This window comes from Limanda limanda, chromosome 11, assembly GCF_963576545.1.
Source record: "Limanda limanda chromosome 11, fLimLim1.1, whole genome shotgun sequence".
Classification (NCBI taxonomy): Eukaryota; Metazoa; Chordata; class Actinopteri; order Pleuronectiformes; family Pleuronectidae; genus Limanda; species Limanda limanda.
Window position 1 is genome coordinate 26,184,162 of NC_083646.1, and position 16,700 is coordinate 26,200,861.

The following is a 16,700-nucleotide window of genomic DNA, read 5'->3' on the forward strand; positions in this document are numbered from 1 at the left end:
ATGAAGGACTACTTGTCAGTCAAATAACCATACGCATCCAACTATGGGGTGCCGTTTGTCAAGCAGCTCACGCTGAAAATAACAGCAACATTTTGTCACATTTAGCTTCAAACCATGTTTAAAAAACTGGTGTGAATTTTTGAGAGTCACTTTTCTGCACATTTACAACAATATTTGTCAACTTAGAGATATTTTAAATATTTAAATCCATATGTTAAATGTTGCACTTAAATGTTAAATGTTAAATGTTAAATCTAAATGCTAAATCTAAATGTTAAATTTAAATCTAAATGTTAAATTTAAATCTAAATGTTAAATCTAAATTTAAATGTTACATTTAAATTTAAATCTAAATGTTTAATCTAAATGTTAAATTTAAATCTAATTGTTAAATATAAATCTAAATGTTAAATCTGAATCTAAATATAAATGTTAAATCTAAATGTTAAATCTAAATCTAAATGTTAAATCTAAATTTAAATCTAAATGTTTAATCTAAATGTTAAATTTAAATCTAAATGTTAAATTTAAATCTAAATGTTAAATTAAAATCTAAATGTTAAATCTAAATCTAAATGTTAAATCTAAATGTTTCAGGTGAAACTAAATATTTAGCTAATATGCAAATTCAAATGCCGGTTACAGGAAGTAGTAACAAAATAAAAGCTCGAGGAAGTCAGAGTGTGTTTATTACGGAGCCCCCCAGGGGACACGGGGGGAATGAGGACAGCAAAATGGCTTTTGCGAGATCCCGAGAAAGTTTAGGACAATGTACATCCGGGTATCTCATAATAATGACATATTAAGTCACTATTATGAGATACGGGTTGTGGGCAGGGCGCCACAGAGCAGGGAAGCGGAGGCTGAGCGGCTGCGGGGACAGTCGCCATACTCGCGGAAGTGGGCGACTGTGCATCGATACAGAGACATAACAGGATCGATCCATGTTTTCTGCTCCGTTCATTGTCTTAGCGAAGTCCTGTGTGTGTCTGTGTCTGCTTCCGCCTCACGTCCCTCTGTCCCGCGCTCGCTTTACACTTTAACAATAAACACCAGCGCTGATCACAAGTTATTAGGACACCTGCAGGACTGATGTTATGATCTCATACTATCTCATAATAATGAGATACTGACTGCAGGGTCTGTCATGGGAGACTGTGTGTGTGTTTGTGTGTGTGTGTGGGGGGGGGGGCTGTGTGCGTGTGTGTGTGTGTGTGTTGGGGGGGTGTATGCTTGACTCTGTTCCTCTTCACTAAAACTGATAATCACATGTATTTTTTAGTTATTATCCGATGATGACCGATCATGACTTCGGATCGCTCCGTCACTTTAACGCTGACGGTCCTGTACTGTGCGCGTCACGTTCTGCTCGTGTTGTGTGGAGCGGGGACTACGTGCACACGGTGTTTAAACATGTGTTTCATGAGCTCAAACAAACACAAAGTAAACATCAGTCCTGTACGTGTCCTAATAACTTGTGATCAGCGCTGGTGTTTATTGTTAAAGTGTAAAGCGAGCGCGGGACAGAGGGAAGTGAGGCGGAAGCAGACACAGACACACACAGGGCGACCGGACTTTTAATGAGCGTCTGTTCTGATGCTGGAGCAGCGCTGGTTATAATTATTCAGCGGCAGCACATCGCTAAGACAATGAACGGAGCAGAAAACATGGATCGATCCTGTTATGTCTCTGTATCGATGCACAGTCGCCCACTTCCGCGAGTATGGCGACTGTCCCCGCAGCCGCTCAGCCTCCGCTTCCCTGCTCTGTGGCGCCCTGCCCACAACCCGTATCTCATAATAGTGACTTAATATGTCATTATTATGAGATACCCGGATGTACATTGTCCTAAACTTTCTCGGGATCTCGCAAAAGCCATTTTGCTGTCCTCATTCCCCCCGTGTCCCCTGGGGGGCTCCGTAATAAACACACTCTGACTTCCTCGAGCTTTTATTTTGTTACTACTTCCTGTAACCGGCATTTGAATTTGCATATTAGCTAAATATTTAGTTTCACCTGAAACATTTAGATTTAACATTTATATTTAGATTTAACATTTAGATTTTAATTTAACATTTAACATTTAGATTTAAATTTAACATTTAGATTTTAATTTAACATTTAGATTAAACATTTAGATTTAGATTTAACATTTAGATTTAACATTTATATTTAGATTCAGATTTAACATTTATATTTAAATTTAACAATTAGATTTAAATTTAACATTTATATTTAACATTTATATTTAAATTTAACATTTATATTTATCATTTAGATTTAAATTTAACATTTATATTTAAATTTAACATTTAGATTTAGATTTAGATTTAGCATTTAGATTTAACATTTAAGTGTTACATTTAACATTTGGATTTAAATATTTAAAATATCTCCAAGTTGACAAATATTGTTGTAAATGTGCAAAAAAGTGACTCAAAAATTCACACCAGTTTTTTAAACATGGTTTGAAGCTAAATGTGACAATATGTTGCTGTTATTTTCAGCGTGAGCTGCTTGACAAACGGCACCCCATATCCAACGTCTGAAAATTCGGGATACATGTGTGTATTCTAGTTGTAGAGTTCTGGTCTGAACTGATACAGAAGTATTCAGATGTTAATCTTACAAATACTCAACTATCACAGATTTTACTTGATTGGATGTAGAGATGTACTTCCCCTATAAGAATACTGCAATACATGCCTTTAGATACCATGTTAATCTATTATTCATACTTATGCATTATCACTAAATCATTATCACAATCAGATGTTAATGATCGGAATGAACTACAGACCAATGAGTGATCTGAATCAGTAGTCCAATCACAAACACAGATCACATCAGCACCATGGACAGAGACAGACTCCTCCTGATTGGCTGTTTATTTCATGCATTAATCAATATGTCTGTCTCTTGCTGAAGAGAAAACTGTGTCATGTGAAGCAGTCTCCACATGACCTTCATATCATGGCAGCGGCATCACGAGCATCAAGCTTGGCTGCAGAGGAGCGTCCTTAACCCCTCACGTCCTCTCGCCCCCTCGCAGCTCTCGCGATGACAGGCCGCACCTCTGGTTGGTCACCACCGCGTCACCTGACACAGAGGCTGTGGAAGGTGGGCGGGGCGCTGCCAGTGATGTGAATAAATTAATAATTAAATAAACCAGTGGATGTCAATCCTGTGAAAACAGTGACGATACAGAGGGAAGCGTCCAGCTGAGGAGGAGGAGGAGGAAGACATTGAAAGAGAGCTGGTGATGAAGATGCTGATGATGCTAGCCAGGGCCTGAGGTTCCCCCCGCTGATACCCAGGGACAGGCGGACTGCTGCTGAGGATTATCCCGGAGACTAGAGAACGGAGGACAGGGAGGAGGAGCAGGAGGAGGCAGAGAGCATCATCCGGAGGCTGAGCCACAAAAGGAAAAGAAAGAGGGAACCTGGAAGAGGATTTCCGCAGTTGGATTAATTTCATTTGCTGCTTTAGGCTGAGATTTCTCAGAGGATACTGGCCTTCAGGAAGGAAGTCAGTTCAGGATTGATCAAGAAACACAGGCAGATGATATCCGGCCTAACTGAGTGAGAACCTGACGTTAAATAAGACGTGTTCATTTCCCCTGCTGTGTTAGTGTGCTAGGAATATTCATTTCTGTGTGTGTGTGCGTGTGTGTGTGTGTGTGTGTGTGTGTGTGTGTGTTTGTATATGCGCGTATGTGTGTGTGCAGCACCATATCGGACGCTTGATACTATCGGACCTGCTTGGAGAGAAGATGTCGGGTCAGACGTTGACAGACCGCATCGCCGCGGCGCAGTACAGCCTGACGGGATCCGAGGTGTCCCGAGCGGTGTGTAAATCCACCACACATGAGCAGACCGCTCCAAAGAAGAAGCACCTGGAATGTGAGTTGAAGAGAAAACACCCTCCATCTATCTATCTCTCTATCTAGCTCTCTATCTATCTAGCTCTCTATCTCTCTATCTATCTATCTATCTATCTATCTATCTATCTATCTATCTATCTATCTATCTATCTATCTATCTATCTATCTATCTATCTATCTATCTATCTATCTATCTATCTATCTATCTATACTGTAACCCTTCATCCATCCATCTTATGATCAATTACGCCATGCACCATGGTGGTTGCCTCCCCCCTCCCATCCATCCATTCATCCATTGTGAGTCAGACACATGCACACACGACCCCCCCCCCCCCCTCAACACACACACACACACACACACACATATGCACAACCTTGTACTTATATCTTAATGAGGACTCATAGGACACCCATTGTCATAGTCCATTCCCTACGCCTTTACCCTAACCTTAACCATCACAACTAAATATTTAACCCTAAATCCAACCTTTAACCTAATCATAACCCTAAACTAAGCCTCAACCCTCAAACAGCACATTGAAAGTGGGGACCAACCGTAATGTTCTCACTTTCTCAAGATGGCCTCACTCCTTTAGGTCTAGGCTCAAAAAGATCCCCACAATCTATTTCACACACCCACACACGTGTGTGAGTCATCCACTACTTAAAGCAACACAATGTAAGAGTAGCTCGCCCCAACATACTCTGGCTCCCTTTGGTAAATATGAGTTGTGGTCTTAGGCTGACTTCCCTGACATGTAACAAATCACATCCAAATGTTTGGCTAACTTATTTAGCTAAACCTCTTTTAAACTAGCCAATAGAAGATTTTAATTCCACATCCTAACTTCAAGCAAACCGAACAGCACACGACAAAGCAAACAAGGAAACGTCAGACTTTCTTGTCCATTAACAGCAACCCCAGCTCAGGATCTGTCCTGCAGCCTTTGGCCTGTTGTTGTTCCGATATTCACACTCGTTTGTTTCCTCACTCTCTCACTTTCCGTTTCCCTCTTCCTCCAACAATGTCCTCTTCGGTTCCCCTGTGGCTCTGCTGTGATGACCACACTGAGAATGGAGAGCTAGTTGTCTGTTAAAGCTAGCTTTAGCTCTTGTAGCTAGCTCTGGCTCTGCTGGTTGTTTTGTGACATATGCCGTGACTAGTCTTGCTTTAAACTTTGAACCTAAGTTAAACCAACTTATTTCAGAAAGGCTTCTTCACCCATTGTGCTGGTTGGTTGAGTGAAGCCACAGACCCCTCAAAGGGATACTTCACTTACCTGGATACAAACGCTGCCATCTTGCGCACCTGGAGCCAGATTCTGTGCATTTGTGAATCGTGATTGGGGATGGAGCTGCAGTAGGGAGGGCCCGTTGATACATGTGCTGGACCAATCCCGAGTCAGTATCAGCTGACAATCATGACATTTCACTCTGTTATTACAGCTTTACCTGAACAATTTGCACTTGGACATACGTCAGGGTGGTAAGAACTGTTAAAATGATAGAAATAATTTATGAGAAACATTTATTAACATGTACATAGAATTTTTATTTTGGACCATGTCCCATCCAACATTGAGGAGGTGGAATTTATGACCTACACCACCGCCAGGTGACATTTTGGCCTAAATATTTGGTAGAAGTCATGTTCATATACAGTCTATAGCTAGACCAGGGGAGTGTTGGGGTTGCCCCATTGGCTGTGACTCTTTCAAAATGAATTGGTGCAACAGTTTCTATTGGATCATCAGAGGAGCGTTTACAGACAGTGTTGCCATCTTCTAGCCTTTGTTGCTTGAGTCACTGACTTTTCAGTCCCAGCCAGCGACTTTTTTCAAGGAAAGATAGTGAAAGATCTAGCGATTCCTGTGGGAGTCACCGTTAAGAATTGTCCTGTGAACACAAGATCAGGCACACCTCACCTCTCATTCAGTGTCAGTTTCATACATGAATATAGCACATGTGTTATAAGAACAGCATTGGCTCTGAAGTTGCTTCTAAGTGAGTGCAGGTTACCATGTAGCTTTAGAGGGTGTTTCAATCAGTAATTTATCACAGTTTAATACTTGTTCTAGTGTCTGACAGCGAAACAGAAAAAACATTTAAACACAAGGATAAATTCAATACGGCATTGTAGCATTATGTATGTAATTTTTTGCGTTTAGCATCATCCAGCAACGTTTTCTGACTTTCCATTGAAATTAGTTGTTAACAGATGTTACACTACACAGCTTTTAACTGCGTCATCAATTTTGCACATGAACCCATTGCCTTCTAGAACAGGTTTTGTCTCGAGTCTTGTTTCTTGCTGCAGTTTGCTGATTTGTTGGCGTATTGATTTGTTCAAATAAGGGAGGGAAAAGATGGAGGCAGGGTGCCAGTTTTATTTAAAATGCAACGTGGGAAAAACCTATAAAGTTTTTGGAAACGGTTTAATGCAAACACTAACCACAGATATGCAGCTTGCACAGAGCATTTTGATGCTTTTTCATATTTTAGTGATTCTACCCAGTGAACGTCTACACACAGAATGATTCAAACATGAAAAAAGATAGGTAAACTCATAAATTGTATGAATGTGGACAGAGGAAAAGTGATGTATAGGAAGGTGAGCAGGAGAAGGGGACTCCATTTATTCGATTTAGATGACAACTAAAAGAGTGACAGCCACCTTTCACTAAGTAGACCAGTGGAAATGGAGGGAGGTGAAGAACACTAAGACATTAAGGAAGGGGGGACTTCCCATGAAAAATATGTTTTGACAAATTGTGTCTAATTCTATTATTGACAACTGTGCAATGACTCAGCTGCACCACAAATGCACTGTTGTGGTCACGTCACATGAGCCATCGTTGTCATCAACATTTCTGTCTGAGGAAAGAGCATCAAGTCCAAGTTAGCAAACTCATACCCAGTTTGTGTCCAGACTAAAAAGATAAAACTGAATGATGAGCTGCATTCAATCCAATCACAACAAAGTGGAACATTTACCCACTCGCCAAAGTGTGTGTCAGCACTTTGCAGGTCGATGCTGAATCACTTCTCTGCCACATATCGTTTCCTCCTCACCCACAGAAAGAGGAAAAAATATTGAAATAACAGATTGAGCATTCATTAAATTATTATTAAAATACAAACATGATAAACAATGTTTTGAGTCTCAGATTTTGCCTGGTTTTACCTGTATTCCCTAATCTAAATACATTTTAGTTTTTAAAAGAACGTCACATCACAAATCTGTCATTACTTTTAGAGACAATGTGAAACTTTCAAAGGAGGAATAACACAAATGTCCTCTGTTACAGACTTTTTAAATTCAGCGTAAAGATTTACTTCTACTTTACTGCTACAACCTTACTTGGTCTGGTATGACAAGTTGCTCAATGATAGATGGTAGCTAATATAAATCAACTGTTTCTCAACATCTCAGCATAATAAACACAAAGATCTTCTGAAAGCAACAATGCATTAGATAGATTCCCTCTCCTATTATCCTTGAAACTGTTCAACACAGGTTTTTGATTTTACAGACAAAGTGAAACCATGTTTTCATCATAAGTTAACGTGACTGATCGTGGGTTAATAGCTACAGTTGATCCATAATTTCCTGCACTTCTTGGGTTCGTTTAACTCTGACATTATATTCATTTTCATTCCAAACTGACATTTTCCCAGTCTGCTGCCCCGGGATACTAAAACATTTGCAGCTTCGGTGCCATTAGAACATTTGCATGTCGAATAAACCTGTTGATATTCACATTTCCCAGAGCAACATTAAAGAACCTTATTACATGAACATTCTTATTATATCTAATTATACAACATTACTAATCACAATCATCATACTTAACATGCAAATCATTTTTCTGAGATTTATTGTTGTACAGAATCAATTTCTATAAACAATGTAATGCATACAAGCTTGGATTACAAATGAGTTCACTGACTCAATCACTCATCCTCAAAATTAGCCTCTGATTCCACTTCAAGGATCCTCCCATCATGCTAATGCAGTCTGTCACAAATATTTCTGCTGTTTGCACTGAAATTGAATCAACCACACGGTATCATGGATTCAGTATGTTTCTTTGGCTCCTGGACATTGCAATTACTTTTAAAGCAATGTGTACCTTTACATTTTATTAAAATACTAGACAGGTAACTCTGTTTGCCATCTTAGATTATTGTTATATATCAAGTTTTCATGTTTTCTGGCTTTAATCTACAGAGCTGCTTATCAGTTTGACAGAAACTTGACAGTGGACCGAACAAGATGAAAAAATATCCCTTATCTTGCTTTTTTTTGTCAGTGTCGAGGCGGGCTCCATCGGTTGAATTTATTAAATAAGAAAGTTGTTTGATCTGAGCATCATCGTTAAAGCAATATCATGCATAAAACATGAACTAAGCTGTGTTTGACGTCACACTATCCAGATGTGACGAGTAGGAAAAGGTTGATCTGCTTTTGTTAGCAAATGACTGGGTTCTTGACAGATCAGTGTCCACAGTCAAACAATGATCTCTTATAGATTGTTCCACAGACAGACCGATCTAGTTCAGCAGCAGGACAGTAAGCTGCTCAGTCTGTGAACCCACAGCCCCAGACAGAGAGACAGAGAAAACCTGAGAAGATCAGAAATCCGATTCAGGTGCTTCAGCCTTTTTGTGGATCAAAAGCTTCCTAAATTGATTTTTAAATTGAGCAGAACGAACGAACGACGTCTTACTTTTCTCCCTTACTGTTGTTCAAGAAAAAGTAGCAGCTCCCCAACATCTATCAGCTGCAACTCCAACAAAATCTACTAGCCATTGTTCTGAAGTAAACAAAGACGCCAGAGAAGTTGTAAATAAGCGGAACAGAAACCGGAAGACACTCAACACTCAAGTTTTTTGCTTTTACTGAAGAGGTGTACAGACAAGTAAAGACTAAATAAATAATGCCACTAGTAGTAGTAATAGTAGAGTTGTGTCTCCAGAGGTTTGGCAAGAATATTGAGACACATTTGCCTGACAGATAACTGAGATACTGGTCGGTAGCAGAAGCACAGTTTACTCAGCACGCCTCATTGCCCGAGTGTCATAGAGAGGGATCCTGATAACAGTGGTCCATGTGTGTGCATATGCGTGCACGAAAACAGGCACGGATGCCACATGCCGTTGGCAACATCCCAATACCGGATTTTTGTGATGATCCAATTGAGTGTCTTTTTTTGGAGCAGTGAGGTGCAGAGGAGGAGGTGCAGCTGTGAGTCAGCTGCCTGAATGGGCTTAGGTTGTTGGCATTAGGAGAATGGATAATCAACAAAGAACATTGCTAAGACAAGATATGACCTAAAGTAGAAGCCATTTGTGCTGCAGATCTGAGTCCTGATCAGACAGGACACAGTTTGTACAGGGACTGTGTTTACATGGACACCAATATTCACCTTATTCAGAATGATGCATTATTTCTAAGATGGTTTTTACATGAGTTGCTGGTAGAATTCCATTCATAATCCCTTTTACATGTTACAAAGCATAGTCTGATTATAATTCATGTCATTACTCTCACTATGTTTGTTATTCAATTTTAAAACCCCAACCTGAAATAGTTTAATGTACATGTTTACCATTTTGGTGTTTCTTTCTAATTTTACAAAAGCTACAACTCTTTTTTCAACACTCCAGGGCAGGTGTCATCAAGCAGTTGGTAACTCCCGTTGGTCGATATCATAAAATGTGCTCCAGTAGGATGTTATAAAGCAATTATGATGTACACTTGATGTACATTACATAAAATGATTCTGAATACTGTCTTTATTTGATTATTGCTTATTCCAGGTATGATCTTTTTTGGTTAAGGTTATCAGAATCGGGTTGATATCAAAAATATTGTTGTCAATATAAATGTAATAAGTGAGAGCCGTCTTTTTTCAAGGTGTTTTCTATCAGCAGTAAACCTTTTGCACGCTGCTCATGTGCACTGAACACCTCAGGCTAAGAAAAAAACTACGCACTACTGTCTGCAACCTGCAAAAAAAAAGGCTTGTGTCTGATCTGGGTGTAAAGGTGCTCTGTGGAGTCTTGTACCATTGGAGTGATGGTCTTATCTGTGGGTCCCTGTGTTGTTTGTATCACACAGAACAAAGAATTTTGTAGGATATAAAAAAAATAAAAAATGAAGAAAATGTATTCAGCAACAATGTAAACATAACTTTTCTTTGTTTTGCATGTTTAATCCATCAGTCTTCATATACAGCAATGATCTGAAACTATCGCTTATTGCAACTCGATACAAATTAAATATGCATCTTAATTTTAGCAGTGCTTGCATTTGTCTTGTTGAAAAATCGATTGTGTCTACTAGAAGACAATCAAATATATATTTACGTTTAAAGTAAGTGCATAGGCAGTGTTGGGGAGTAACGGAATACATGTAACGGCGTTACGTATTTAGAATACAAATTATGAGTAACTGTATTCCGTTACAGTTACAAATTAAATAGATGGTATTCAGAATACAGTTACATTGTTGAAATCAGTGGATTACATGACGGTACTTCTCGAGTTTATTCACTCTCTCGTAAATCCACCGGCGGCAAAGCCCCCAGGAAGCAGCTGGAGACCAGGGCTGCCGTAAGAGCGCCCGGGCCCCCGGCGGCGTGAAGGAGTCTCACCGCTACCGGCTCGGGACCGTAACAGGCCCGGGACCGAGGCTCTGAGAGAGTTCCGTCGCTACCAGAAATCTACGGAGCTGCTGATCCGCAAGCTGCCCTTCCAGCACCTGGTGAGAGAAGACCGACCTGCGCTTCCAGAGCTCCGCTGTCATGGCTCTGCAGGAGGCCAGCGAGGCACGCCGGGTTCACACCGGACGCTGAAGCGCCGTGAAGCGCTGATAATATCACCCGTTGACCCAGTAGCATATGGTCACACGGCGCGAGGCAGCCTTGGCGCAGGGGGGGGGGGGTTCAGCCTCCGGTAGGACCCGCACAGAGATGGGAGAGGATGGGAGCCGGACATCCAGCTGCCCCGCCGCATCTTGCGGAGAGAGAGTTTAAACTGCTGCTGCTCCACTGACTATAACAACGCCGCAATCATACACTTTAAAAATGCAATACAAACCGGAAGTATTCCAAGTATTCAGAATACGTTACTCAGATTAGTTAATGTAATGGAATACGTTACAGATTACATTTTTGGGCATGTATTCTGTATTCTGTAACGGATTACGTTTTGAAAGTATCCTTCCCAACACTGTGCATAGGTCACTTTTAAAACGGTGCTTTTGAATATATTTGATCTTGGTAGAGTAGTGTGACCATCAAGCACAAGCAGGCACATGACTCAGGTCTGCAAGATGGAGTGAGTAATGACACTTGTAAATCCTATGATGTAGTGATGTGTGGGATGAGTGTCAGACAGTACTGTTAGAAATATCATACCGAAAATTATACCGTGATCGCGGAATAACACAACATAATGTACTGATGGAACAGTAGGCAATTCTATATCGTGGCACCTTGCTTGTTCAGTGTCTTATGGGAAAAACTCGAAGGCAGTGTTTTTATAGTTTGCTCGGTATAACAACTGAGCTACTTCTCAGTGTGAATCCAAAGTCCTGGTGTATAGATCAGACAACATGCAGGGTATCTGCTGCCCAGAGGAAGACAACTAGAGAACCAGGAAACAGGGTTTGAATGTCTGCCAAATGATGCTGGCTCTGTTTCCAAAAGCATGCCCGTCTGCTCCTGCTGCTCCTAATAGTCTCCATCTTTATCTACTCATGTTGCCCTCACCTCTTAATCCTCCTGCAGTGAAGATCCTTAAAACAAATATATAGCTCGAAGGTTCTGATTTCAAAAACGTGTGACACAATTTTTCCTCCCTCACTTTCCCCTTACTTTTTTCCTCTAGTCTTCACAGTCTTTACATCATTTAAACGCAATGCGCAGGATTTAGACTATTTCGGATGAGCTTCACGGCTGAGAATTTGTCTGTGTTTGCTGCAATAATTATCAACAGTGCTGCTGCTGCTGCTCTAAATCTAGTCACTCCAATTAACAGGTTTTTCAACACAGAGATGTCATTTAGCTCTGCCTAGAGCAAATGCAGAATATATAACCTGCAGTGTGTGTATTTGAGTATTTGGTGAGGGGGGTTTAAGGCAGGAGGGTAAGCGGGGAGAAGCATAAGCAGCGTGCTGAGTCCCCTTTGGCTGCTATGGAGCTGTTACCACAACATGAGTCACCATCAATATGTTGAGACATGTGAGAGGGAGACGGTTTTCTGGAACTAGGGAGAGGGGAGATGAGGGTGAGGTCTGGGGGCTGTAATCACAACCAAAGCCATTTCATTTTGAGTAGCATCATGTACTTGTTATATATTAGTACATATATATTACTACAGCTGCAAAATTTGCTCTTCAGGTACATTGACAATTTTGACAAATTTCCCCTGCTTCTAGTCTGTTGTTGTAATTGTGTCATGAATACAAATTTAATTAGATTCATTATGAAGCTACAACTAAGAGGCAGCCAGCTAATCTGATTGGAAACTGTGAAACCACTGCAGGTTTTGCATTTTATTTCTTTACATCATTAAACAGATACATTATAAAGTGTTATTTGTTGAGCTTTAGAGATGTAGATGCATCTTTCTAAGTTAGAAATATTCAGGTACGCAGCTCGTTTGTCACCTACTTGCTGTGAGATTATATTTTTCCAACAGGTATTAACCAGCCAAATGTACACAAAGGATTTAACTTCTCCAGCAGTAACACATTTTGCTGAGGCTGGAAGACGTTAGTCTGTGGAAGAAACGCTTGAACAGTATTTAGACAACCTGTCTTCACTAGAAACAAGGAAAATAATTGAAGGCAAAATATTGTTTTCACAGGAGTAGCAGCGGTGTGGCTTGTCTGAACAATGTCAGTGAAACTGACATGAATTTAAAAAATTAGGCACCTCCACTTCCTGACCCAACACTGTCAGTATGGATATCTTCACTGAAGCTGCTGAGCTGTTCATAGTTAATATCCAGGGTATTAGCTATATATTTTAGTGTTTTATCAGATATCAGTGGGGCATTTTCCCAACCTCTATAGCATAATTTATATAAGGATCAAAATTTCGATGCTGCCTTAAAGATAATAATATTAACATGTCACATATGCTTTGTACACAGGCATATCCCAAGCTTGATACACACATATTTCATTTGCAGATATCCTATTTCTAATGGCTGTCAATAGACACTGACTATTGGTGTTTTTTATAGGTGTTACTTGTGAATCAACCGCATAATGAGGAGGCTGTGTATGAAGCACATACAGCGAGTATAAAATTGAACCCAAATTTGAACCCTGTGGCACTCCAAAATTCACCAGGGAGGGGCATGAAACATAGTCACCTAGAAAAAGCATCTCACTTTAAAAAGCAGAGCCTAATGATAAGTAAGTTGGTGCTGGAGTCTAATAATTACTATGTTAGCAACAGTAAATATGATATATTTAAGAATTATTCCTGTATCTGTGTCTTTCATAGAATCACTGTATACTAAAAAACTGAAAATATAATCTGAGCTTTACTCAGAAAAATCTAAAAGTCAGTATATAGCTTGTGGCTGATTATTGTATAAGTACATCAAAGTGTCATCATTAAAGTGATTCAGTATAGTGCCTGCTCTATGGTGAGTTGCAGTCAACAGAGGAATGTAAAAGGAGCTGGGTCAGAGGGCTGAGCATGCACTGCGGTGCTGATCTCACAGCCTGTATCCTTGAGAGCCACAGAATGCATCTCTAATGTCACACTGTGTGGGAGGTGGATTGTCCTACTCACAGTGTGCGTTCAAATTAATGACCTGGAACTAGGAACCCCCATACATCTGCTGACAGACCAGTATCTCTTCAAAATCTGAGCAGCTGATTCAAATTGATTTGCTTCTCCTTTTTTGATACCACCCACTTCTCTCCATGGCTCTTTCTCCATTTTGTTATGTTCTCTGAAGGTTGTGATGCCTTTGAGCCTCTTAGTCTTTGGATAAAAACGTTAATTTACTGTGCAGCTTTATCACTGGAGTTTTTTGTCAGCTCAATTGGACAGAATGTAAAGGCAGAGGCTTGCTTTACCCAGAATAGGATGCAGGTTGACTGGGCTTTGTCCTGGTATGAAGGTACAGTAAGGAGCAGCAGTTTTAGGAGCTCAAACATTGATGTATACACCTGGCTGTATATCAATAATGCAAGGGGACTCGGGATTCCTGCCTCAGGACCTGACTTTGCAATTAAAAAAATGAATTGTCACAAAAAAGTCAAAGGACCAATTGGAAACTTGTAGAATGATAATTCGATGTTTGACTAATGATGTCCAGAAAGAAGATATAAAGGCTCTGATATGAGCATGTGAGAGAGCACTGGTAGTCAGTCTGTGGACAAGAGGGTGGTCGATTAGAGATATTAAGAAAATATTGAACAGTGAACACAACAGAATAAAGCAAATCTGTTCACCATGAGAAAATTCTGCCTTGAATTGGTTTGTTGAATGATGGGTAAGATGCCCGAGGATCGTCCACAGGCTAATGAACAGTATATTTGCTGCTCGGTCACTGAATGAGAGAACATCACAGTTAATCTACCTGTAGAGGGTTAATGAGACAGCTGTTCCTGTAAATGTCATCATTGTTGCTTTAACAGCTAGGCATTTACAGCAGTGATGTGAGCACTGAACAGACAAAATGTTAGCTACAGAAAAAAATATGTAGCTAAAAATATATCAAATCAAATGTTTATCCATTTGATTTGCTGTTTCACTATAATAGCTTTACCCAGAAAGCATCTCTCTCTCTGTGCTAACATCAATCTAACAGTAGTATCAGTGAAGCCAGGCAGAACAAGCACTATAGCCCTATGCTATTTATTCCTCATGTACTCATGTTTACTCTCCTATATATAAACTAAGTTTGTGTATTTACATGTGTCTTTGTATTCTTGCACCATAGCGTAGAATCACCGGCCCACCAACTGAGTGAAATCTTACTTTGTCAGGGTGTCTATATGAAGACAGTGACGCTGCTCTCTGTGTGCACCAGTTTTCTCATATGTCGATTTCAGCCTCTGCTTTTCCTGCAACCCATTGGTCTCCTCTTTTGTTTGGCTGCCACACAACATTGGTGTGATGCTACGTGGGTATACAGTGCATTCTGGGTAATTTTTCTCTCTCCCTGTGTGTTGCTTGAGGCTGAGAGGAGCTATAAATAAATGCTGCGCTTTCATGGTCCATTCATGTGTAGCTCAACAAGGCAACACTCGTTCAGCATGGCGTGCATCACGCTGCACTCTTAAAGATAAAACGCTCACTGAGCACACCGGTCCTCTTGTATCATGTGTCCTCTCCCATTCAACACTGATCTGATGAGAAAGGTTAATAAATAGAAGATATTCAGGACGGAAATAACATAAATATTCATCATAGAGGTTATATGAAGGACAGGTACTGTTTATGAATGCAGTGGTGGATGTATTGTTAATTCTTTCAGCAGCGTAAAGCCTGGTATGACTCATACAAATGTGGCTCTGTCTCGATGACCCCTATAAGCCTGGTACCGTGGGAGTTTTGCACCTGTGACGATAATTTCAGAAGAACTTTAGGGAATCGTTAATGCCATTGCAAATACGAGAGCTTGTTGCCAAGGAAACCACCTTGAAATGTTCCTAGTGGTATGTTCGTCCAAATTCATCTGTGAGAAAGATGAGGTGGATGTCGTGTGTGTGACGTGCAGGCTTACATATGCCTGAGAGTCCTGCGATGGATTCCTACTCTGTAGCTCAGTCGTAATCACACACAGGGACTTTGATATCAGTTGCATTTTTTAATGTGTTAAAGGGTTGCATTTGAAATTGAAGACCTGTCAGATATGTTTTGAGTGTGGCAGGCACTAAAGGCATTCTGATATGCTATTCAGTGACAGTTATCTGACACTGTGTTGGTCAATAGAGCACACAAAAGTCCAAAGTGTGAGAGAAGATCTCAATCAATTAAAGTCGGCTGCTGCAAATCAAGCCTGATAATATTCCGTAATTTTCCTTTTGTCCAAAAACTCAATTAAAATACCTAAAACCCCTTTTTTTTCCCACGTTCATTGCTTAAACAGGTCACACATATTTTTCTAAAAGTCTTGATCATAACTGATAACAGCTATGATCCATTTGTTGTTTGCATTTCTGCTGAAAAGCAGAGCAGCTGCAATTTGGACTTACTTTAGGCCAAACCATGTGGTGCTGCTTTGCTATGTAGAAAATCGAGATTGACAGGAATGCAGACAGAGCCTCTGCACACCCATAGCTGCCATAATCTGGACAAGTGATGAACTTTCTGAGATTCAAGATTTCCGATTTAGGAAGATTTAATGTCATTGCAAAACCCACAGGGGTCTTTGAAGTGGTTAAAGCATCAGATAAATTGCCTGGCAGGGCATAGGGGTCCCTTTAGAGTGCTTTTTCGAACAATCAGAATCTTGAAATAGGCATTTCCAAGCATTGGTGGTTCAGTGGTAGAATTTCCTGCCACACGGAAGGCCCGGGTTCGATTCCCGGCTAATGCAACAGAGTACCTTTAGCCAATGATTTACATCTCAAGTGTGGGTGTATTGATCGTTATGTCCATACCCTCCTTCTAGTCTAAAGCACTCTGATATTGGTTCTGTCATTTGCAGTCCACATGGGCTGTTAGCCACACCGTGTGTCAACTGGATTAAGATCATTCCATTATAATGCTCACTGTAAACTGGTTCAGAATGACTTTACAATCTTTAGCCAATGATTTACATCTCAATTGTG

General features: G+C 40.3%; 1 protein-coding gene across 1 annotated transcript in view; it reads left to right on the top strand.

Annotated features, from left to right (window-relative positions):
* Window positions 1–3,772: 3,772 nt before the first annotated feature.
* snap91a (synaptosome associated protein 91a) overlaps window positions 3,773–16,700 on the top strand; it is a 60,976-nt gene continuing 48,048 nt past the window's right edge. The window contains exon 1 of the mRNA XM_061081595.1: window positions 3,773–3,902. Within this exon, the coding sequence (XP_060937578.1) occupies window positions 3,773–3,902 (130 nt within the window). The remainder of the gene's footprint in view (window positions 3,903–16,700) is intronic.